The sequence below is a fragment of the Dipodomys spectabilis genome, unplaced genomic scaffold, assembly GCF_019054845.1.
Source record: "Dipodomys spectabilis isolate Male_0828 unplaced genomic scaffold, ASM1905484v1 ptg000095l, whole genome shotgun sequence".
In the NCBI taxonomy this organism is placed as follows: Eukaryota; Metazoa; Chordata; class Mammalia; order Rodentia; family Heteromyidae; genus Dipodomys; species Dipodomys spectabilis.
The window spans coordinates 21029226-21054780 of NW_024870772.1; the positions used below are offsets into that span (position 1 = coordinate 21029226).

The following is a 25555-nucleotide window of genomic DNA, read 5'->3' on the forward strand; positions in this document are numbered from 1 at the left end:
TATCAAAACAAATAATAGGAAGTAGAAACATGTTTTTGGGGTGTTGGGAAAAGGGGGGTTCACAGGAGTGGAGAGAGGAAGAGTGAGCAAATGTAGTCATTATATTCAATGTACATTATGTGAAGAATGAACTGCGTAATTTGATGGTAGGGACAGGAGGAAGAAAATGAGGGAGAGTAGTGAAAGGGTTGACACTGACCATGATGGACTGTACTTATAACTTGACTTATGGAATTGTAACCCCTTTGTACAACTACTTAATAACAACAACAATAATAATAAAATTGTATTTTTAAATAATCAAGTAGCAATTTTCTAAATGTCACTATGTACCAATTCTGAAGAACAAAAAAAAAATCAGCACCAATAATTTCCAGTTGAATGATCACAACATTATAAAAGATCAATTTCAAATTTCCCTTTTGGTATTTTACATTAGGATGAGACTGTCATTATTTGCCACAGTCAAAGAAAGTTACTGTCTCTCAGCTCTTTACTCACTTTCTTCTTTCTTCTCTCCACCTTGCAATCTCCTCTGGTGTGTCTAACTTGATCTTCTTCATCCCAGGAGCATGCATCTAGGGGAAAAAGCCTACTGAACATCAGGAAGTATAGTGTATGCTCTAGATTATGTGGATGACTTTGAAGCCAACAAGAAATTTACAAGCAGAAAAAGAATTTTAGACTAAGAAGCCCGTATTTTCCAAGCATATTATGATTATTCCTTTAAAGGAAAAGGAGTGATTTCTCATGTATTTAGCTTAATGCTACTGATAAGGGAATAGGAGTAACCTAATTTTAGATATAGGAAATGACTAAATTATTTTTTCTGACTTACAGTGAATACTGAAATGAGTGACTTACAGCCAAATTTGAGGGTGAAAGTTAAAACAGTGAGTAGACATGACAATTTCAAGTAGCGTAACACAGAATTTAGAGTCAAGAAACTCCAGTGAAAGAATCAATCTTGATACCTTAGACAAATCATTTGTTTTTAACCTATTAAATGGAGCTATTGACATACCTGGCATAGTTCTTTATGAGGATAAGATTAAGTAAGATGTGAAACTCCCTTACAAAGTACTCCATTAGTGCTATTAGTCTGCACAAATGAAGAATTGTGAAGGTAATACATCAATAAAATAAGAAGAGCATGTATCAAAAAAAGTTTTAAAAAAACATAAAAACTTACATTTCTCCAGTGGAACTGTACAATCTTCTCATGTGCACTAAAAGAGCAATCTGCCTCAGGACACTGCAAGAGTTTTTTTTAAAAAAAGACAATTTAAGGTTTCCCACATTAAATTTGCCAACTGTTCATACAAAGGTAAGTTGTCATGTACACAGTTTTTCCATCTTTATGGTATCATCACTTAATAACAAAGATTGCACCAAAACAGAGCCATATTTAGAAAGGTAAGATATTTTCACTGTCAACAGCACAGTAATACACCTCATTTGTTTCTCCATTGGAATGAAAGCACAGATCAGCACCATGTAAAATGTTTTCAGTTTTTTTTAACTTTAACATTTTTCTTAAAACAGGGTCTTGCTAAATAGCCCAGGTTGACCTTGAACTCATGAGCCTCCAACTCAGCTTCCTGAGTGCTAGGATTATAGGAGTACTCCAATATTTAAAATTTGTATCATCCTTAAGAGGGATGAGTTAATTACAGAATGGGTATAGTCAAGGAAGCCTTACAGGGAATGAACTCACAAAGAGGCAGAGAGTATGAGAAGAGAAGTAATACTCTTACCTAGCAGCAAAGGTGCACACATACAAAGAGCTGTCAGATTGTTCTTTTTTGCTGCCATCTTACTTTTCCCAAGAGCAGTGGGTCCCCACCCTCAAAATCCAAATCCCAGGCTTGTTCCCATTGGTCAAATCATCAAATATTTCTATGAAAACTATAAACCTGTAAGGAAAGCTGAGAATTTCAAGAGAAGCAAGAATACCTACTTTTGTATGTTCAGACATGTGGGTATCATACTTTTCTTGATTTTTAAAACCACGATCACAAGTATCACAAAAAAAGTGAAAAACTGGTTCCTTTCTTTTCTGCTAAGAAAAACAAACAAGGATTAGACTCTTGGTAAAAACTTTGGTCAACAATAAAAACATAACTCTCCTTCTAGAAACACATTTTATTTTCATATACCCTTTATATGTGGAAGAAACCTCTAATTATATTTCCAAGATTTTTGTTGTTGCTACTGTTTTTGTTATCTTTTCCTTTTGCTTGCTTATTTATTTTTCCTTGGGAAGTTAAGGGGAGGTACAGAAAAAATGGGACAAAGACTGAATACAATAGTGGTACTCACTAGACACTATGTGGAAAATGAACGATACAACTTGTGGGTGGGGATGGGAGGCAAAAATGGAGAGAGACAGGGAAAGGATGACATAGTTCAAAGGGAAATATAATCATTACCTGACTTATGTAATGGTAATACTCTATATATCACCTTTACAAATATATATATATATATATTTATATATATATATATATATATATATAGTTTTTTAAAATCCAACCCCCAGTGTATTAGGATCTTTGGAATAAATAACTGGTTCTGTTTTTTTAAACGATGGATTCTGTTTATTTTTGGCAAAGTAACAGCATAAACCAGGTATAAATAAAATTATTTTGTTAAAAATTCACAATTTGCTATTTTCATAAACATAAAACAAATTATTACTAGACTGCATACTATATAGAAAGTGGTTTCTTACTTTTTAATATAAAGATTGTTAATAAGCTACATATATACCAATTGTTAATATAAATTGTTTTTCAAGCTATTCAACTTTTTATGTCAAAATGAAGAACATCAACTCTATGCATTCAACTAATTCTAAACTAATAATATTTATTATGTATACTGTACACTTCAAATTTGAAAGATCTAGGTATATAAGCGTAACTTGAATAAAGGCAGTCTATTTAAACAGTTTTAGATTTGTGAAGCATAATCAAGAGTATTCAACACAAAAAAAAACCAAAACCAAAAACAAAAACAAAAAACTTTCATGCCAGGCCCCAGTGGCTCATGCCTGTTATCCTAGCTATTCAAGAAGTTGAGATCTGAGCACTGAGGTTTAAAGCCTGCTAGGCAGAAAAGTCCATCAGACTCTTATCTCCGATTAGCCAACAAAAAAGAAGTAGTAGAACCCTGGGTTCAGGAGGTAGTGCACTAACGCAGAGCAAAAAAGATCAAGGATAGTGCCCAGGCCCTGAGTTCAAGCCCCAGGAACAACACACACAAAAACAAACAAACAAAAATTTTCACAAACATGACAAATTCTATTAAAAAAGAACTGATAGCAATCAATTAAGATAAACAACAAACATAACTGTAATACAAAAAAGTCTGAATTTCACTTTTTGTGCACAATAAGACTAAATATAAACTATTTCAAGTAGAAACACTACATTTAATTTTACCTGAATTTAACACAAAAAAAGAAACAGAAAAATTGCTTTTTTTTTTTTTGCTACAGAGATATATGTTCCTATAAGACCCTTCTATGTTAAAAAGCAAAAAACAATAATGGAAAATAAATGGTCTGTTTCATTATAGTTTGATCTAAGTCCATGCTGTATTAAGAAAAAACTTAGACTTCTACCTTCCAGAATCTCATCCCTCACCTCCCAATGTGCTACTGATTTTAAAAACTTATCAGAATTTAATAAGATTTACATTTATTTGTAATCATAGTTCTCAACTATTTTTATTCCTGATTCGTATTGAAACAGCTAATGTTTTCTTTTTTCCAATTGCTCAAAATGATTTTGTTTTTCTTTTCTTTTTTTTGGGGGGGGGGGAGGGGGTCCGGTCGTGGGGCCTGAACTCTAGGCCTGGGCACTGTCCCTCATCTCTTCAGCTCAAGGCTAGTGCTCTACCACTTGAGCCACAACGCCACTTCGGCTTTTTTCTTCTTGCTTATGTGCTGAGGAATCGAACCCAGGTCCTCATGCATGCAAGGCAAGCGCTCTACCACTGAGCCACCTTCCCAGCCCTTAAGTTTTTCTTTTCTAGCTAAGACCCTTAAAAAATCTTATTATACTGATATAACTGTAACTCCTCTGTATATCACCTTTATAATAACAAAAAAGTTATTTTAAATCCAACTATAGTAGAGCTCCAATATCTCACTAACAAAGACACTTAAAAAATATGACACAATAATATGAGAACCAAAGTTCATGTTTAACAATAGTTTAGAAATACCTTTTTTTTCTGTTTTTTATTAGGAGGAAAATTGAAGTCCGTAAATTTGGTACCATATTTTCGTGGAAAATAAGAATTCTTAACTAAAAAACAAAGAGAAATCCATTAAAGATTGCAATTGTACTATAATATAAAATTGTATTTACTCTGACATAGCATAGATACTGGAGTAAAAGCATTGGTACACTAAGCCCTTTAGTTAGAATGGTTTAAAACAACAAACAAACAAACAAACTAGCACTGGTATTCACACCCATGATCCTACCTACTCAGGAGGCTGAGATCTGAGTACTGACCATAGTTCATTGTTTTAAGTCAGCCTGGGCAGGAAAGTCCACGAGACTCTCATTACCAATTAACTACTGGAGAACCAGAAGTAGTGCTATGATTCAAGTGGTAGAGCACTAGCCTTGAGCAAGAGTTCATGGACAGTGCCCAGGTCTGAGTTCAAGCCCATGACCAACAAAAACAAAACAAAAAACCTAGCATCAATTACTACATTAAGCATTTTTCAAATAAAGTAATACAAGTGAGACTTTGTGACCACTGATGCTTATGTAAAAGAATGAACAATATAACCTAATTAGATTATTTCAGCTATTTCAACTAGTAGGAACGTTATCAGTAAATCCTCTAATCCTAATCCTTCAGCATCATTTTCATACTAGGAAAAGAGAACTATGTAAAACACATCGCAAATCCCACCACGTCTTTCTATTGTTATAGCTATTATCCTGCTCAGAAACCCTAATCTTTCATCTTACATTCCCGTGCCACTCTCCTGAATTGTCTTGAATCCCTAACCCCTTCCAACAGATCCTGCATACTGACACCACAAAAATAATTCTGCAGCCCAAAGCCAGTACCTACAAATGGCTCCTAGAGTTCTCTTAAGAGATTTCAGTTCTTACCCAGCCTTTCCCCAACATTTTCCATATACATTGCTTCAGTCACACCAGAACTCTGCAGTCTCCAAAACTTATCTCTAGCTATGTAAGTATCTCTCAAGACACTTCTTTCAAAATCTTTTGCCAACCTCCTCTAAACTCTAAATTGCTTTTGAAATGCCTTTATTATCCATCACACTGTACTATGACTTAGAGAATCTATCTCATCTGACTTAGTCAAATTAGCATTCCTAACATCCAGCACACAGTAAGTACTAGTTGTGTGGATTCAACTGAATGGAAACTGGATCTCATATAGTTGGATAAATGTATATCCCAAAAACTTCATGGCTTAAAGTACAATCTAAATGCCTGCAGACCCAAATTTACAACTCTACTAACAAATTTCCATCTGAAAGTATAGATTAATAGCTAACAAATGGCTAACAGCCTATTCAGAATTTCTACTTGATCTAAATATATTCCAAACTCAATCTTGGTCTTCCAAATCTGCTCCATTCACATTCTTCCCCATCTACAACTCTATCCTTCTAGCTATTTGGGAAAAAAAAAACCTAACAACAACAACAACAAAAAACAACCTTTGTTACCCATGTCTCCTCTTTATCTCACACACCTCACATCCCAGGCTTTTTGACTGTGTCACCCTATGCATACACTCTTGATTTTAAGTCACTAGTATCTCTCACTAACAATTCCAATAGCATCCTAACTGGTCTCACTTTCCTTCAAGTTCCATCAGCTGCCAGAGTAATCTTTTACAGGGGTGGGGAAGCCTTTTTGCTGCCCAAATCCACTTGAATATTTACATCATTACAAGCCATGCTAAATGATCAATACAGGCAGACAGCTCTCTGGCAGTCATCTACAAGGAAATGTGCCTTCCCCTTCACTTATCAAGTGATTTTTGTGGGCCTGAGAGGGGTGAGGAATTAAAAGGTTTTCCACCCCTGCTAAAAACATGAATCAAATGGGTAGAACTCCCCTGGACTACCCAAATCACAATACAAGTCAAAGTCCCATGATCTACAAGGAACGACCTACCAATCTGTCCTCTCACTCAATCTTCTGCGCTGGACCCCAGGGCCAGTATTGCTCTAGCCACTCTAGTTTCTATTCTGACTTACAGCCTTTTCACTGGAACTTCTTTTGGCCTGTTTCCCCGCTTACAGTTCTAATCTCTCACCTCTTGAAGTCTGTACTCAAATGTCACTTTCCTTGTAAGCGACAATAATATTCAAAATTGCACTCGTTTTTCCTTTATCTCTTCACAGAATTCATTACCCTCCTTTTTTGGTCTTTTTTTTTTTTTTCGTTTTTTTTTAAGGCAGGATCTTGCTATGTACCCCTACAATACCACTGAACTCCTGTCTCAGCCTGCAGTGTGCGAAGAGTACAGCTAGGATTACATGCCCTACTATGTCCGACATGCACCTTCAAACACATACTTTTATTTGCCTAATTGTCTTCCCACTCTCGGAAGATGTTAAGTTCCATAAAGATAAGGATTATTCACAAGGATAAGGTTCACGCCTGCAATCCTAGCTTCAGAGGCTGAGGATCGAGGTTGCAAACCAGCCAGTTTAACCAACATAAAAGAAAAAGCGCGATGTGGAACTGTGGCTCAAGTGGCAAGGCAGCCGCCTTAAGCAAAAGAAGCTAAGGGACGGCGCCCAGGCCTTGAGTTGAAGCCCCAAGACTGGCATTTAAAAAAAAAGGGGGGGGGGGGTTATTTGACGTTTCCGGAACATAGCTGAAATTTAAAAATAATAGCCAAACAGAATGAACCTATTAGCTAACTCCAGTCGGACATATTTTAAAACATCACCAAACACCAAGAATAAAGCACAGAGTTGAGAGGTAGGGGAGAAAGAAGAGAGAGAGAAAAGATAAGGGGAAGAACGATCAGAGGCATACCGGCCTACCTGGAAAGTTGTGTGCGTTCTGATGCCAGGGAAAACCATCGGGAGACTGTCTCCAGTACCAGGATGTCGAAGCCCGGAAATCCCAGGAAGGCTGGCCGCTGAGTTGAGGCCGAGAGTCCAGGGGGTACTTGGCGTCGAAGGGAGGCTGAGCCCCGGGAAGAATGTGGGCGTCAAAGGGGGGCGGCGCCCCGGAGAGAGGCTGCATCTCCCCGGCGAGCTGCGCCTCCGAGGAAGGCTTCGACCCGTCCACGGGTGGCGACAAGGGAGGTGGCGGTGGCGGCAGCATCGCCCAGAGCGCCCAGCTGCCCTGTGGCGAGGCGGTGTTTCTCAGCGGCCCCACGGTAGGGTTCATCTCCGGGGCTGGAAGCCACCCGGTTGAAGGCACGAAACCGCTAGCAGGCTCGGCCATGCCACCCCCGAGCCTGGGATCCCAGCGTGCGGCGGTGGAACAGACTTGAAACGTCACCTCCGCTATGCTAATTACACCGTCTCCACCAACCACAGGCTGCAGCGTCATCGGTCGGCGCCGGAAAAACTTCCGACATTCGCAGCGTTAGCGGACCGCCTTTTAGCAGGATTTGACGTGCGCGGCTAAACTTGTGTGCCCGAATCTTGTCCGCCACCGCGGATGGCGAGGGACCTGATCGGACCAGCGCTGCCCCCTGGCTTCAAGGCCAGCGGGACCTCGGAGGACGAGGAGCGAGACCCGAGCCCCGGTAAGCGGCCGCGTGTTCAGCCCGACCCTGTCCCTGGAGGCAGTCTGGGCATCCGAGGGCGGCGGAGTGGGGTTCCAGTGCACCCCGACCGGAGCCAACTCTCTTTCCCTGGCCGTAGCGGGCGGGGGGGGGGGGGGGGGGGGAAGAGGCTCCTCGGGAACTGCTTCAGCTTGAGGGAAAAACAACAACAGCAACACCACAGCACTGAACAGAAGCTGGATACCCTGCTAATTGATCAAAACTTATTCAGTCATCTAATCCTCCCAAGCAACTTTATAAGGAAAACGGTGTTATCCTCATGATACAAGTCACAGATCACACCCTTATTGGTGAAGCTCAAAATAGAACGAAGCCATTTCCCTCTTCTCTGTCCCAGGTTGCCTCTCGCCTACTAGATCAGTGCAGAAAACCCCATGTCCTCCAGCCCTAGGCCTGCCTTCCTAGCCTGACGCATCGCCTAGCACCAAATCAAAAGTGTCCGCACACTTCACCAACGCTAAGCTCCCTTTGGTCTCTGATTGGATTCTTAGGTAAACCAATCTACAAACTCCAACCAATCCTGAAACTTAATGTCACCGTTCTAAACTCTCCCAAACGTTTTTGTGCCTTCCTCTTTATCCTCAGCGTTTTTCTCTCTGTAATCCACAGTATCTAAATAATTTGTTGATGTTTGCATCTTCACTATTTCCTTATGGTCTTGTTTCTTGAAGTATAACGGGCACTCTCGGGTGCTTCCAGGAAGTTTGTTCTCACTTGTATACTGGGAGTGACATTAAGTTGGCTCAGTGGTAGAGTGCTTGCCTGGCTTGCATGAGGCCCTGGGGTTTGATTCTTCAGCACTACAAAAAAACAGAAGTGGCGCTGTGGTTCAAGTTGTAGGGCCCTAGCCTTGAGCTGAAGAGCTGAGAGACAATGCCCAGGCCCAGAGTTCAGCCCCACAATGACCGACCAAAAAAAAGAAAGAGAGAAAAAAAAGAAAAGAAAAGAATATCCCGCTGTGTGCCAGTGACTCTCACCTGTAATCCTAGCTACTTCGGAGCCTGAGATCTGAGGATCAAGATTACAAAGCCAGCTTGGGCAGGAAAGTCCATGAGACTCTTATCTCCACTTAACTACCCAAAAGCCAGAAGTAGAACTGTGCCTCAAATGGTAAAGCGCCAGCCTTGAGCAAAAAAATATTCAGGCCTAGAGTCCATGCCCTGAGTTCAAGCCCCAGGACCCACCCTTATGGGGGGGAGGGAGGATCCCAAGGGGAGATCCCAAACATTTATGAATCAAATTTTGCTTTTTTACCTTAATATGGTGTTTTTACTACAGGTTTCCTTCCAGCTTTCATTTCTGATAGAGCCATTTTAAAAGGTCTTCTTTTTATTTTAGCAAAGAAATTTCTATTCAACTTAAGGTTGAAGAAAAGTGTGGGTAAATTCCATTGGGTGACCAATTCTGCAATTCATTTACTCATTTTACTGTTGACTGGCATTTTAGTAGTTTCTATTTTTGAATGTGTGGCTCATGCCTCTAATCCTAGCTATTCAGGTAGCTGAGATCTGAGGATCATAGTTTGAAGCCAACCCATGCAGAAAAGTCCATGAGACTATTGTCTCCAATAAACAACTCAGAAAAAGTCAGAAGTGGTACTGTGGCTCAAATGGTAAAGTGCTATCCTTGAACACAGAGAGGCTCAGGGACAGTGCCCAGGCCCTGAGTTCAATCCCCAGGACTGGCAAAAAAAAAAAAAAAAATAGTGATTCTTTGCATTATAATACATGTTTTATGTTAGATACCCCGGGGTTTGAAGTCCTGTCTATTTCGCCAAGTTCTTAGTATGTAAGAACTGTAGTTGTTTGGTCTATATTTTGCTTAATATTCGTGGTACAATTTTGGCAGGTACAATAACTTGATGTTACCAGAGAAATTATGTTATTTTTTTATGGTTTTAAGTGTGGGCATTAACGAAGTTTTTTTTTTAATTTTATTAAAAAGATGGTATAACGCCAGGTGCTGGTTGCTCACACTTGTAATCCTAGCTACTCAGAAGGTTGAGATCTAAGGATCTCTGTTCAAACTCAGCCCAGGCAAGTTAGTCCATGAGACTCTTATCAACTAATCACCAAAAGGCTAGAAGTAGAGCTATGGCTCAAGTGATAGAGCACCAGCCTTAGTAAAATACCGAAGGGGTAGAACCAGGCCCCAGTATCAGTACAAAAAGGGGGAGAGGATTATAAGATGAAGTGATTACATTCCTGGAGTTGGAAAGGATAAAACCACTGTGCATGAAACAGGACCAAATCTTATGAAAGTCCATAAAAAACTATCTATAGCCAGCTGTGACTTTCAGAAAAGAAAGTGAAAACTTAGTGAGGAAGTTCAGTGAAACAGTTGTGGCTGCTTATGTTACATGCAACAAATCTTCAGTTGCAGGACCAGCTCTGCCCCCTAATTATAAAAGCAGTAGTTCAGACTCATCAGACAGCGATGAGGACAGCAGTTCTTTATCTGAAGAAAGAAATCAAGAATCTGAAGAAGACGACAGTGGGCCAACTGCAAAGTAAGTCTTTTAAGTTATATGATAAATCAAAAATATAAGTTGGCAAGAACACATAGCTTGTAAAGGAATATGGATTTGGATTTCTACAACATGGAAAAAAATAATCTCATATATAGTTTGATCATAAACAGAGGAGTTTATTATAGTGATATATAGCTGTCGAGATATCTAGAATTTCAGTAATTTTTTATGATAGTGAGGATTATACATGGTAGGAAAGTAATCTCTAAGTTATATTCTCATCCTAGCAAAATTCTTATATTACATTCTTATATTACATTCCTGGAGTTGTTTCCTTAAGGTATTATTCAAATGAGTAAGTGTTCTAAACATTCTAGCCATAGACTCTTTTTAAGAGGCTTTTCCATTTAAATACTAGATGTGCAATTTATTAGTTACTTATTTCTTTAGAAATTAAAATTTTCCACCAGGAATTAGTGGCTCACCTTTAATCCTAACTACTCAGGAGGTTGAGATCTGAAAGATCATAATTTGAGGCCTGCCAGGGCAGAATAGTCTATGAGACATTATCTCCAAAATAGCCATCCAAAAGTAGCGTCGGCAGTGTAGTAGAATACCAGCCAACAAGCAAGTAGAACAAGTTTGAGGCCTTAAGGTCAAACTTCTCTCTCTCTCTCTCTCTTTCTCTCTCTCTCTTTGTGAAAATTTTCTCAACATAAAGTTACACTGTTATGTTTCCAGAAAACAAAGGAGAAACCAGGATGACGATGATGATGATGATGATGATGATGATGATGAGGAAGGATTTTTTGGACCAGCCCTTCCTCCTGGATTTAAAAAGCAGGATGATTCTCCACCAAGGTGATAATTAATGTATGATGTTTCGGGCCAGTGTTTTTAAAATATTGCCACCAGTGTTTATTAATTCATGAAAGAGTTGTCAAATTGTTTTTTTAATATACATATTTCCATAGCATTAAAAAGTTGTTCATAGGGGAAAGTAGTTGTTTTTTTATAATAATAACAGTGATGATTATTTGCACATTTATGACATAGATTATAGAAAACTTCCATATCTCTTAGTTTCACACTCACTAAAGTGGTGGGAGGCTGGATGGGACAGCACCCTTCCTCCCTTTCAAAAAGATAAAGTAATACAGGCAGGCATGTACAGACATTATAGGTGTAGTATCTTTCATCTAAAAGTCTAAAATCCAAAATTCTACAAAATCCAGCACATTTGAGTACCAACTTGATACCATAGGTCTGATGGCTCAGTGTATTCAAACCTTGTTTCATACATAAAAAAATGTTTAGTATTGTACTTTTAGGCTGTATGTATACGATATGTACGAAACATGGGTTTTAAGGTTAGACCTGGATCCTGAGATATCTCATTTATATGTATATATTCCAAAATCTGAAATGTGGAACACTTCTGTTTCCCAACATTTTTAATAAAGGATATTTAACTATATTTAGATTTAAAGCAGTTTCTTAAGAATTACATTTTAACAAAATGATAAAAATCTATATGTGAAATAAATAACCAGCAGCATATATTGAGGGTCAAAAGCCTCTAAGATAGTCATAATCATGCTGTAGTTATGTTTACTATATTTTAAGATTTTTGTATACTGTTAGTTTTATCTCCACAGATTTCCCTCAGGCCAGAAAAATAAACTATAATTGTATGTGTAGCTGTCCTGAAAAATGTACTAAGAGCAGGGTCCTGGTGGCTCATGTCAGTAACCCTAGCTACTTGGGAGGCTAAAAATTACTGTTTGAGACTGACCCCAACAGAAAAACTCAAGAGACTTCTTTTCGGCCCATAGTTGAATGCAGTGGTGTGTACCTGTCATCCTAGCTTTGGAGAGCCTAAGCTCAGGGAGATCACAATTTCATGCCACCCCTGGGCAGAAAAGTCTATGAGACAGTCTCAGTGGAAGAAGCTGGACATGGTGGCATGCACCTGTCATTCTAGCTACCAAATGAAACATAAGATAAGCAGATTGCAATACAGGCACAACCTGGGCAGGAAGCAAGACCCTAACTCAAAGACAGAATAGAGGCATGGCTTAGCAGTAGAGGATTTGCCTAGCAAGTATGAGGCCCTGAGTTCAAACCTCAAAACCTCCAAAGAACTAGAAAATTGTACTCAGAAATAAAACATGTATAAAACAAGTATACTTCCTTTAGTTAATTGAACCTAACAACACCAAACTTCCCTGTCTTTCATATGCAAAATTGTTAAGCTTAGAGAGAATTCATGAACCAAAACAGAACCCAGAATTTCTGATGATTCTCTAACTTGAACATATGAGAACCTGGAAAACTTGGCTTGGGACTTGTCATCTGGACTGGTGACATGCACCCAGTGACAACTGTAGGAAAAATATTGTCATAAAAGCAAGGATGAAGAAGCTAAAAAGTATAAAAGAGAATAGAAAATATGTTTTCTCTTTTATTTTTTCACTACATATAGTAAGGTCCAGAATTCAGACATTCTCTCTTTTGACCTGATAACAGTCTCTTCAGCATGTGGCAGTGAGCAGATCGAAAGACTAGAAGGCCAGGACTCAAGCTCCAGCTCAGTCACTTATAGTTTGTGTGTATAAAATTTTCCCAAAGTGGAGTGTGTTATACTGACCTGGGTTGTGTTTAGGAAATAGAAAAGGGCCTGATTGAAATGTGATTAGCACAGCATCTTTTTTTCTATCCATAGAACTCAGTGAAGTAGGGAGTTAAATTCTTCTATACTTCCATGCTGTTGCTGGATTATTAGTGAGGCCAGGGTGTAGATCTGTATCCTGTCCTGGCACAGATTACTGGCCTCTGTTGTGTGCACATGCTCTGTGTGTCCTTAGAAAAATCCAGTTTAAACTTAAGTAGTTCTAACTGTAATTATAATGCTCTTAAGATACTTTTTAGTGGGCATGAACATCAAAACTAAAAAAAGAGCCAAGGCACAAAACAGAAAAAGACCTCTACTAGTTAAAAGTACATCATAAAGCCATTATGAAATAATATTATCCTTTTTTTAACCTAGTATAATGCTTTTAGAAAGCATGCATATACCAGTATCAAAAGATTGCAGTAAGCTTTATAAACACATAGTAAAAATAATGTATTAATTAAAATGCTTATTTTGAACATGGGTTATTATCTAACTTTATTATTTTTGTGAATTGTTATTCTGAAAACAGCTTTTTCGTCAGGGAGAATGACAAAGGTCCATTTTATTTTTCAGGCCTATAATAGGTCCTGCATTGCCACCTGGCTTCATTAAATCTACTCAGAAAAGTGACAAAGGCAGAGAGGACCAAGGACAAGCATCAACATATTTCAATTCTAAGGTTTGGAACATTTTCATTTAACAAATAGGAGATAAATAACTCAGAACCTCAGGATTAGATTGAGTATTGTAAGACTCAGTTATATTCAGATTGGTTTAAGATCATAACATAGGTAGATGAACTCAAAAGCTATCCACAAATCTGAGGTTCTGTTGGTGCTATTTATCTTGGAAAAGGGAGTTTTAAAGCATTAGGAAAGTAGAACATGATGAAAAATTTAAGGAATCATTGTGATTTGACCTGGAGGAGAGAAAACTTGAAGTTAGCTCTCTCTAACCAGATCTGTTACCTACAGATAACAAATAAACTTGGTGGAGGAGTGATTTTTTTATAAAAATAATCAAATGATTTTATAGTAATATATGAAGGCTCATTTTCTCCTAGCTGAAATGTGTATCATTTGTAATGTTTTTTCTCCACGTGTGGATCTTAACCTCTGCCCCAGACTCATGAAATAGATACTATCTGTAGCTTACAGATAATAAGTGAAAGACCAAAAATAGTGGGTAACTTACCCAGGTTTACACAATGTCTATCAAAGCCAATTTTTATTTAGCAAACACCTCTTCCTACAAGTGAATTCATGAATTCCTGCTCATCTCCGCTGACGAGTTAACAGTTAAAATGAGATTGTGAATGGAAATAAGGTGCAGTTGTAAAGACTGAACTCAGAGTTATTTCCTCTGAGAAGTTTCTAAGAAACCAGCAAGGTGCCAGACACATACTCACTAAAATTAATCTGTCATCAAATTAGAAGAAGGTTTTTTACAGATCTTCATTCACATTTGTTTGACCAAAATTTTACCAGATGTCCATGCCCAAGCTAGTTAGATGGGCAGTAAGACTGAGACCAGAGTGATCGACAGAATTATCAACATTTTTCCCAAGAGTTACAAAACAGGAAGAACAAAATGCAAGATTCTCTTTAAGTTGTTGGTGGGGAGTATTTATTATCAGCCCCATCTGAAACCATGAAAACCAAGGTTTAGAGAGGTTAAACAGGGGGCTGAGGGCATGGCTGAAATGATGAGGGCATGGCTGAAATGGTAGAGTGCCTGCCTTGTAAATGTGAGGCACTGAGTTCAATTTCCATTGTGATTTTTTTTTTTAAATGTTTAGCAGGGCACACATGGTTCATCATATAATCCTAGACACTCCAGAGCATCCTCTGGAGTAGGGAAAGTTCAAGATTCAAGATCCACCCAGGCAAAAAAAGTTTACTAGACCCTATCTCAAAAACAATAAGCATGCCAGGCGCAGGTGGCTCATCTCATGCCTATAATCCTCGCTACTCAGGAGGCGGAGATCTGAGGATAGTGATTCAAAGCCAGCCAGAGCAGAAAAGTCCATGAGACTCTTATCTCCAATAAACCACTAGAAAATCAGAAGTGGCACTGTGGATCAAGTGGTAAAGCACAATGCCCAAGCTCAGAGTTCAAGCCCCATGACCAACCAAAAGCAAAAAAACTATAAGCAAAAAGCATGGCTTAAGTAATAGAGCACCAGCCTACCAAGTAGGAGACCTCATGGTCTCATTCAAACCTTAGTACCCCCCCCCCCCCAAAAAAAAGGTTAGCTAACATCTTAGTTAATTATAATGTTAATAATTACAAATGAGGTCTTTTAAGTCTAAATTTACAGTCCTTAATGTCCTAGAAGGATGCCTAATATCTTGTTTTTCTGAATTAGATTAGCGTAGATTTGGACTTAAGTTTTCTGTATTATGTCCATTTTTCCTATTGTATCTCTATTCCTCCATTTCATTTATGTTTCTCTTTATTTCTGAAAGTTTCTATCAAGACATGAGCTTTCATAAAGCTGCCTTTTATCAGATAGAAGTAATCATACCATTAGCTTATCCCACCATCTTAAACAATAATAATATATCTATTACATCTTTTATATTTGCCCATTTTATTTCCTCAAGTATGCGTGGAATTAAAAATAAAGATAATGTCTGTGATATCAAGGAATTTCCTATAGTAGAGCTAAGCTATAAACACTTAAAGTTAAATCACTAATAGTTTAAGAAAAGAACAGAGGGACTGCTGCCACTCAGTAAAGAATCCTGGACTGGGAATGTGGCTTAGTGGTAGAGTGCTTGCCTAGCATGTATGAAGCCCTGGGTTCCATTCCTCAGTACCACATAACCAGAAAAATCCAGAAGTGGCACTGTGGTTCAAGTGGTAGAGTGCTAGCCTTGAGAAAAAGAAGCTCAGGGACAATGCATAGGCTTTGTTCAAGCGCCAGGACTGGCAAAAAAAAAAAAAAAATCCTGCCTTTAGTCATGGAATATTAATTCTTAGATTCTATCTTCAGGCAAGTTGTGTATCTTTTCTTAATATACTTATTTAACCTTAGGTTTCCTCAAAAAGTTTTCTAAGGAATAAGTATGGTATTTTAATGCCAAAGTCCATACATACTAAATGTGTGGGGAGAGGATAAATAATTGCTGAATTGTTGTAAAAACAATCAGGGTTCAGAGAGAAGAAAACTCATTGAAAGTAAACTACACTTGGGTGATTTGTGGGGAATGAAAGCAATATGCTGGGCACCAGTAGCTCACTCCAAGAATCCTATACTTAGGAGTCTGAGATCTAAGAATCTCAACTTGAAGCCAGCCAGGGTAGGAAAGTTCCATGAGACTATTATCTCCAGTTAACCTCTAAAAAGCCAGAAGTGGCACTGTGGCTCAAGTCATAGAGCACTAGCTTTGAGCAAATAACACACACACACACAGCACTAGCTTTGAGCAAATAACACACACACACACACACACACACACACACACACACACACCCTCCTGATCTGACTAGTTAGAAGAAAAAGAATCATCTAACAGTGTGAAGGACGATCAGATTATTGTTATCCATCACAAGAAATCTCTTGGAGGACAAGGACAGCCTCCCAAGCCTACTGTATATAGCATGTAACAGACCCACAAAGAGAAAATGCTTATCTTATTTAATAAGAACAAGCTGAACTCCATGATAACAGTGCTATTTTACCTTTGGGGTAAGTGAGGTATTCTGGACCACTTCGATGTAGGTCAGTGTTTTGTGTTATTACACAGTACTTCTGTTTCATGAACGCTGAAAAATATGCCTTGCTTGCTGACATCTTCCAAAGCACTCTTTATGTACCAACAATAAAATTTGATTTTGCCTGTCATCACTGATAATTGGTTAAAAAATAAAAAGGAATACTTTTGATAATTCTGAGGCTGTATCTGTGTCTACCAAGAGGAAAGTTAATACAATTGAATGGAGTCTCCCATAAATAGGAGGGGTGATAGGATAGCCCACTTGCCATGGGTTTGTCATTTCTGCACGATACACTTGAAAAGGAAAAGCTCATCATGGTTTAGGGATGAGCTAATAAATTGTTTGGCTTTTTGTTCTGTTGTCTATGGGTAATCCACTTCAGTTTGAGTAATGTAGGATCTATTTCTATACCTGGTGATCTCTTCTTAGACTAAAGACTATATCTTGTTTTACTAGGACACAGACAGCAGTGAAGATGAAAATGAAGATATTGTTGGACCAATGCCTGCAAAAGGACCAGTTAACTACAGTGTAACAGCAGAATTTGAAAAAAGGGCCCAGAGAATGAAAGAAAAATTAACGAAAGGAGATGATGTAAGTTTATAAAACCTTTTGAGAAATAAACTTCATAGATCAAAATTCTAAATTTTAAAAACTAAGTAAATATATACCACTTGTAATCTTAATATTATATGTGTATGTATGTCTGTGTCTTTTTGTACATGTATACATGTTGATATTTAGGATCTTTATACCCCAGAAACTACAAAGGGAAAAATTGATGACATTGTCTACTAAAAATATTCTGTATGGCAAAAGATAGACAAAAGAACAAATTGGGTGAAGTATTTCCTAATATGTACTGCAAATGTATATCATAAAAACAGTCTATTCTATTGAAGTTTTTAAGCAAATTTAAAATCTCATTTTGAAAAACATAATTACACAGTATTATCTATATATACTGTCCATGGTGCTTTCTTTTCAACTTCTTTTTTCTGTTAAAGGATTCATCTAAACCAATTACAAGAGAATCATGGATGACTGAGCTTCCTCCAGAAATGAAAGATTTTGGTCTTGGGCCAAGAACTTTTAAGAGAAGAGCTGATGACAAGTCTGGAGATCGATCAATCTGGACAGATACTCCAGTAGACAGGGAGAGGAAAGCTAAGGTGGGAGATTTTATTTGTTTGTATATTGGTCTACTTACGAATTTTGTCTGTGTCGGCTCTGTTTTGCTAAGGCCAAAGTATTAAAATGTTCTCCTTTGGGGAGTTAGGATTCTAAAGGAAAAGTACACATTTTCCTCCAAAGAGTAATTACGAGACAGACTGTTATTTACTGTTTTCCAATCAATAGTCTCGTGAAGCTTCAGCTCTAAGTCACAGGTTAGTTTACCTTGTCTTATTGTAGAAGCACTTTTTTCTGGGGCTGTCATAAAAATCCCATTTTTGACCTTTCTAAATCCAAACTTCCTAGTTTTCATATTCCATATACTGTCTGTCTGAAAATGTATCTTTTAAAATATTTTGAAAAGAAAACCAAATTTTCAGATTAACCTAGCAAATTCCAACCTAGAGAATCTCTCAGAATACTGGAGTCAGTTGTGCCAAAGTCCATGTGACTGCCAACATAGGTAATAAGCATCCTCATCAAAATGCTACAGTATAAAAATTGTTTTTTTCTGCCTCTTCTTAAGTCTTCCTGTTTATTATAAAAATAAAAATAAAAAACTCAAGTGTCCTCAGCACTGCTCCTTAAATTGACCCTACCTAAAGGTGTAATTCCCATGAAATGTCCCATGTAAGACTTAAATGCTTAATTTTGATCTAAACAGTCCCATACTTACTTCATCTGCTATTTACTGTGATCCTTACTCCTAGAATTCTCAGGATCATTATTCTCTTCCTGTAAATATGAGATCAGTACTTTGGTCAGGCATGTTTGGTGATGGTAGAAAGATGAAATAGCTTCCTGAGGAACTTTCTCTTGTAGAGAGGTGGTTATGAAGTGGGAGGGTTATTTTTATGTTGATAGTATTTTTGTGGTTATCCTGGGGTTGAAATCACAGGTTCCCTGATTCATTGAAATCTCTACACTTTATCATTTGTTTGTACATTTGACAACATTACAAATTCCCTTTGATCCTTAGATCCAAAAAAAGTCTCAGAACAGTAATTGAATATACATGGGGGAGATAAAATGTATACATGAGCCACACACATTAAAAGGGGCTGGGAAGGTGGCTTAGTGGTAGAGTGCTTGCCTTGCATGCATGAGGCCCTGGGTTCGATTCCTCAGCACCACATAAGCAAAAAGAAAAAAAAAAAGGTTATTATTAGAAGCATTTCTTAGCTGATTTTTTTGAGACTGAACTCAGAGCCTCACACTTGCTAGGCAAGTGCTGTACAGTTGGAGCCATACCTCCAGTTCCTCTGCTTTCCATTTGTTTTCAGGTGGCACCCTGTCCTTTGCCCAGCCTTCCCAGACTGTGACTCTCTTGTCTCAACTTCCTTGGGATTACAGGCACATGCACCATAAAAGACTTGTTTGTGAGATCGGATCTTGCTAGTTTTAACCCAGCTGGCCTTAAACGAAGATGTTTCAGTCTCTTCCTCCTGAGTAGATGGGATTTTAGATATGTGCCATCATGCCAGCTCTCTTAGCTCTATAGCTTCAATGATACTTCCTGCCCCTTTTGCTCTGATTATGTTTGAAATAGGGTCTCCTTTTTTTGCCTCTACCACTAACTATCCTTTTTATCTTAGCCTCTTATATAACTACGTGACAAGTATGTACCACTATAGCCAGCTTTTTTTATTAGTTGAGATGAGGTCTCATGAACTTTTTGCCCAGGCTAGCCTCAAACCAAGATCCTCCCAATTTCTACCTCAGAATAGCTAGGATTATAGACATAAGCCACCTGCCCCAGATCTTTTTATTGTTTTTGAAAACAGATGATCGATAGCTGGATGCTGGTAGCTCACACCTATAATCCTAGCAGAGATCTGAGGATTGTGCTTCAAAGCCAGCCCGGGCAGGAAAGTCGGTGAAACTCTTATCTCCAATTAACCACAAGAAAACTGGAAGAGGTGCTGTGGCTCAAGTAGTAGAGTGCTGGCCTTGAGCTGAAGAGCTCTGGGAACAGCATCTAGGCCCAGAGTTCAAGCCCACGGCTGACAAAAAGAGAAAGAAAACAGATGATAGATTTCTTTTAAACCTCATTTTCCTACATCTTGTTATTATTAGTCAAAACTCACCCTAGATTAGTAAATAGGTAATTTCTTCCAGTTAGTTGGTTGATTAGAAGTTTTGTTTGCAAAATAGGCTACTCATGAATTGGTCTCTTCAAATATGTAAAAATCTCTAACTGGAAGGAATTTACTAGCCTAGATGAGGTTATAAGATTTCTTTTTATTTTGGGTAATACATTATCTGTGTTTGTTCTTCAGGAAACACAAGAATCAAGGAAGTCATTGGGTAAGAAGGATGAAGACCACATACCATCAGCAAGAGATAAGAGGTTGGCTGAGCAAGTGTCTTCGTACAATGTAAGAACTTTTTAAAACACCTTTATTAAGATCTAATTCACTCTTATAGTACATACAATTCAATGGTTTTCTTACCATAGATCTCAGCCTCCTGAGTAGCTAGGTTTACAGGTGTAAGCCACTAGCACCTGGCTCACTTTTTTTTTTTTTTTAAGTTATAATCCCTCTTACTCTTAAAAAACTTAACGAGTGTTCCAGCTCAAATAATAAATGTCAATCACTTTCTCTCTTCCTAGTAGTTCAGTAAATGAAAAGTTATATAAAAATTGATTTGTTGGGTATATATTAGCCTAAATTGTGAACAATCAATCATATACAAAGCATTTTTGGAAATTGACCAAAAAAATCAACTCTCAAGGGACTTTTATGAAAACTGAGAGCTCAGTGATTGAAGTTTTGTTTTGTGTTTTTGTCCATTGTGGGGCCTGAACTTGGCCTGGGCTCCTCAACTCAAGGCTAGCACTCCACCACTTGAGCCACGGCACCACTCCTGGCTTTTTCTGCTTATGTGATGCTAAGGAGTTGAACCCAGGGCCTCGTGCATGCAAGGCAAGCGCTCTACCACTGAGCCACCTTCCCAGCCCCAGGATAATTTTTAAAAGCTGTATATAATGGGAAATTTTAAGCTTTGTGTCAAAGAAGAAATGGTAATGAAAGTTAGAAAATACCTAGACCTGAATGAAAACAAAATTACATCTCAATCCTATCATATGCAATATATAGTAGTACCTCAAGCCACAGTTTTTACAATAATGAGTTATGTTAGAAGAATGGCTTAAAATTAACAAGCTAGCTCATTTTCCAACCTGACTTTCTTAAAAAAACAAACACATCTACACTATGACTCTATAGTATTTACTCTAAGTAAATATACCCTGGGGTATTTACTTAAGATGAATGAAAACATATTAGTCTCAAAAAGACACAATGCTTTATTCATAGTAATCTTAAAAAAGACACAAAAATGTTCACAGAAGCTTATTCATAATAGCTGTTACTACAGTCCAGGATCCATTGATAAAAGAAAAATCAAGCTGTAAAATACAACAAATTAAAATAAATGCCAAATGTGGATGAATCAAAGTCATTATGCTGAGTGGTTAGTCTTACACAGACAAGCACATGTTCGTGATTCTGTTTATCTGAAGCTCTATAATATGCAGAATGAATAATACATGGCAGAAAATAACATAATGGAGGTTGTTGGAGTAGGAATATGAGAGTTGACTAGGAAGTGGCATAGGGAACTTTCTGTAGTGATGGAAATATACTAAATCTTGACTCGATTTTGAATTATAAAACAATATGTACTTAATATTTGCAAGTTTCATTACATTTTAAGTTTATCTTAGAAAAAAAGGTATAAGCAAATACTGATAGTGAATGTGTTTGAAGTACTTAGGGTGACATGAAATGGCCTGCAGTTTCGGTTAAAGTGCCTCCAAAATCTAGAGTTTTAATCTCATGCTGATATTCTGGTTACTTATTAAGAAATCGACCTTTTCAAAATATTACTATAGTCTTAAAACTAGAATACTTTATAGTCCTACCCTTTTATAAACTGAAATTTTATTTTTATTTTTATTTATTTATTTTTGCTTATGTGGTGCTGAGGAATCGAACCCAGGGCCTCTGGCGTGCAAGGCAAGCGCTCTACCACTGAGCCACCTTCCCAGCCCCTATAAACTGAAATTTTAAAACATGAAAACAAAACAAAAAGCATCATCCAGAATGATGTTTACAAGAGCTATTGAGAAAACCATCCCATTCAAAATAAACTCTTCAAAGTTTTGGTTTTTTTTTTGGTCCAGTCGTGGGACCTGAACTCTGGACCTGGGTGCTGTCCCTCAGCTCTTCAGCTCAAGGCTAGCGCTCTACCACTTGAGCCACAGCGCCACTTCTGGCTTTTTTCTTTTTGCTTATGTGGTGCTGAGGAATCAAACCCAGGGCCTCATGCATGCAAGACAAGTGCTCTACCACTGAGCCACCTTCCCAGCCCCTTCAAAGTTCTATAAATGGTTAGAAAGCACAAACATTTTCTGGTTTTGTTTTTGGTGCTCGAGATTGAACCCATATATGCTAATCACATGCCCTACTCAGCTATACTGTCAGCCCTCATCTTTGTTAAATGATTAACTGTGAAAAATCAGCTAGATTTTTTTTAAAGCAAAGTTATCTCTACATTAATTGACTTTCAACTTGCACTTAGGATTTTCAGAGTACTGTTTTTCTAGTTTTTTTAAAAAATTGATCTTACAAAGGTGATACACAGAGGGGTTATGGTTACATAAATCAGGTGGAGTACATTTCTTTTTTCTTTTTTTTTTTGTCGGTCATGGGGGCTGAACTCTAGGCCTGGACGCTGTCCCTCAGATCTTCAGCTCAAGGCTAGCATTCTACCACTTGGGCCGCAGCACCACTTCTGGCTTTTGTCTGCTTTATGTGGTGCTAAGAAATCGAACCCAGGGCCTCATGCATGCGAGGCAAGCACTCTACCACTTAGCCAACTTCCCAGCCCTAGAGTACATTTCTTTTTGGAAAGTGTCACCCCTTCCCTCTCTCTCTCCCAGTCTTTTCCTAACATCCCCACCCACAAGTTGTATAGCTCATTTTCAAAATAGTATCCAGTAAGTACCATTGCTGCATATTTTTCACTCTTTGTCCCTCCATTTACCCTCCTAAAGACATATAAACAAACAGAACAAAAAGAAAAGGAAACAAAAATAGCAAAAAAGGAAAAAAAAACTCATTTCCATTTCCATTTCCTGTTCATGTCAATAAATATTATTTTGTATAATCAGATGCATATAGACATTATGCCTTTCTGTTCCTCTCCTAAGCATTATCCCCCGTTGGTCTCACTGTGTGACTGTCTAGAGACCTGTATAAAATTATTATGTTCCCATGTATTTTAGATCTAGCTTCCACATATGTGCCATTTGTCTCTCTGAGCTTGGCTTACCTCACTTACCATGATTTGTTCCAGGTCCATCCATTTCCCTGCAAATGGAAAAATATTATTCTTTCTAATGGCTGTGTAAAATTCCATTTTGTATAGGTATCACATTTTTTTTGATCCATTCATTTGTTGTAGGACATCTGGGCTGTTTCCACAACTTAGCTATTGTGAATAGTACAGCAGTTTTTCTATGTTTTTAAAGTAATTTTTTAATAGTTGAGCACTAGTTTGGTTCTATGTGTCACACTGAAAAATCACATCAAAACCAGGCCAACTATACACCTTTAACAACTGATTAAAAAATAATAATTTATGGTCTGGGAGTATAGTTCAGTGGTAAAACACATGCCCAGAATGCTCAAGCTGGGTACATTTATGAGTTGAATTGTTTCAATTGTAGTTTTGTGTGTTCATTTGTCTCTATTGTTTAACTTATTATTATAAGGAATCAGTACATCAAACAATCAGTACATAACTCTTATTTTTCTCCATTTTATTTGTATTTTGTTTTATTTGTATTTTATACAGTTTTGCTCATCAATATAAATCATTTCCCCATTTCCCCTACTTTCTTTAGGTAAATGGGGTCCTTACCACTCCATCCTTTCTCATGTGTCTATACTAGTATTAACAGACTTTCTTCTTTATTTTCTTTAGTTCTTTCTAACATCTACATGCCCTTTCCTTTCATCTTTTTAGCTTGTCATTTCATTCTTCCTTATTAATATTTACCTCTTTTGTTGAGTTAATGCCTTCTGTCTTATTTTGATTAGCATATATTAATTGTACAGAGGGGTTTCATTGTGATATTTCCATGCACATATATAATATCCTTTGGTAAATTTACCTCCTTATAACAACTTCATTAAGGAGTTACCTCATTAGCATGTGGAAATTTGATGATAAGCCACCAAGTTTGTGTAGTGTAGCTTTTTAGCATTTAGACAAACTACAAGAAAGCATGACCTCCTCAGTGCATATCCCCTCTGATGGATCACCTGCTTTAGAACCTTGTTGATAAAAGCACCAGTTTCTGAGAGTCCCAGATGCTGGGAAAGTCAATTCTCCCAGTCTGTGGAGGCACTCAGGAATCTGAAGTTCTTTCAGCAGCACAGAGATAGAGACCAGGGATCTTCAAGTACTTTTGTTTGAGATCCCTATCCACCCATGTAGACTTCAGGGACCAGCATTCAGGAAGTTAGAGTGGAATCCTTTCATAACCATGTTTTGGTTTATCCTCTTTGTTAGTATTTAAATAACATAATTAATTTGTTCACCCTCCATCTTACTCTAATTTTACTGCATGACATGTAGATAATAAATACCTTCTATTTCTGTGGAAGTAAATTTGTCTCTGCTAGATACCTTTTGGGGTTTGGGAAAACTGTTGGGTTTGTAAACAGCCCTCCTTAGTGAACACTGCTGCTGTATAATTGCTCTCCTTTGTGATCATGTTCTCCGCATAATCTATACAAGCTAAGGTATTTATTTTTTTGTTTATTTTTTTCCCTGCTCTCCTACCTCTAGGAATCCAAAAGATCAGAATCTCTTATGGACCTTCATCATAAAAAATTAAAAAATAAGGCTGCTGAAGATAAAAACAAGCCCCAAGAGAGAATACCATTTGACCGGGATAAGGATCTCAAGGTCAATCGGTTTGATGAAGCTCAGAAAAAAGCCCTAATAAAGAAATCTAGAGAACTAAACAGCAGGTTTTCACATGGCAAAGGCAATATGTTTTTATAAGTAAGTATATTTCAGTGAAGTACATGTTCTTACTTATCAATTTAAACCTTTCTGAATATCCTGTTGTCTACAATAATTATGTGCTAAAATGTATTTCCTTTTATAATAAAGTAAATTAAATCTTATTTTCTTTAGAAGTAAGTTGTGATTGTTGAAAAGTCAGCCTTATTGGATTGAAAATGTGAGTTCCTTGAAAAATAATCTTACCTTCATAATAACGTGTGAAGGAGTTGTTAAAAATGCTAAAGATGCAAGGCACTGGTGGCTCACACCTATAATCATACCATAGCTGTTCAGGAGGCTGAATTCTAAGGATTGTAGTTGGAAGCCAGCCTGGGCAAGAACATTTGTCAGACTCTTCTCTCTGATTAACTACCAAAAGAGCGGAAATGGAGCTGTGGCTCAAATGATAGAGCTCTAGCTTTGAGGAACAAAAAGCTCAGGCACAGTGCCTACACCCTGAGTTCAAGCCCAACAACCAGCCCAAAAAACAAAATCTAAAGAGAAAGGTCAATGCAGAGTGCCATGAAGCATGAGTCAACAATGAAAATTGGAGGCTAGCTATTAAGTTTCATGTTGAACAAGATCGTAATTGGAAAATGTCTCTT

The 25555-nt window shown here is 37.7% G+C and overlaps 2 protein-coding genes across 3 annotated transcripts in view; one reads left to right on the top strand and one right to left on the bottom strand.

The window, feature by feature from the left end:
• The window catches only part of Nufip1 (nuclear FMR1 interacting protein 1), a 31521-nt gene extending 24027 nt beyond the window's left edge, over window positions 1–7494 (bottom strand). The window contains exons 1-5 of one of the 2 annotated variants that reach the window (XM_042685457.1): window positions 7067–7494; window positions 4234–4316; window positions 1961–2059; window positions 1193–1255; window positions 502–578 (exon numbers count right to left, since the gene is read on the bottom strand). In XM_042685457.1, coding sequence (XP_042541391.1) covers window positions 502–578; window positions 1193–1255; window positions 1961–2059; window positions 4234–4316; window positions 7067–7475 — 731 coding nt within the window. In that variant the 5' untranslated portion in view covers window positions 7476–7494. Of the gene's footprint in view, window positions 1–501; window positions 579–1192; window positions 1256–1960; window positions 2063–4233; window positions 4317–7066 lie in introns of both variants that reach the window. The other variant, XM_042685456.1, reaches the window with a different exon arrangement.
• A 113-nt stretch (window positions 7495–7607) lies between these two features.
• Gpalpp1 (GPALPP motifs containing 1) lies at window positions 7608–25132 on the top strand. Its single transcript, XM_042685495.1, has 8 exons — window positions 7608–7782; window positions 10198–10330; window positions 11033–11152; window positions 13542–13647; window positions 17148–17285; window positions 17699–17863; window positions 20144–20242; window positions 24729–25132. Exons 1-8 carry the CDS (start codon window positions 7695–7697, stop codon window positions 24945–24947), a joined length of 1068 nt encoding a protein of 355 aa, XP_042541429.1. The 5' UTR covers window positions 7608–7694; the 3' UTR covers window positions 24948–25132.
• The last annotated feature ends 423 nt before the right edge of the window (window positions 25133–25555 follow it).

Coding starts and splice junctions, on each gene's coding strand:
- Gpalpp1 (XM_042685495.1), top strand. CDS start 7,695: ATGGCGAGGGACCTGATCGGACCAGCGCTGCCCCCTGGCTTCAAGGCC. Junction 13,648..17,147: donor CAACATATTTCAATTCTAAG/GTTTGGAACATT, acceptor TTGTTTTACTAG/GACACAGACAGCAGTGAAGA. Junction 20,243..24,728: donor AGCAAGTGTCTTCGTACAAT/GTAAGAACTTTT, acceptor TCCTACCTCTAG/GAATCCAAAAGATCAGAATC.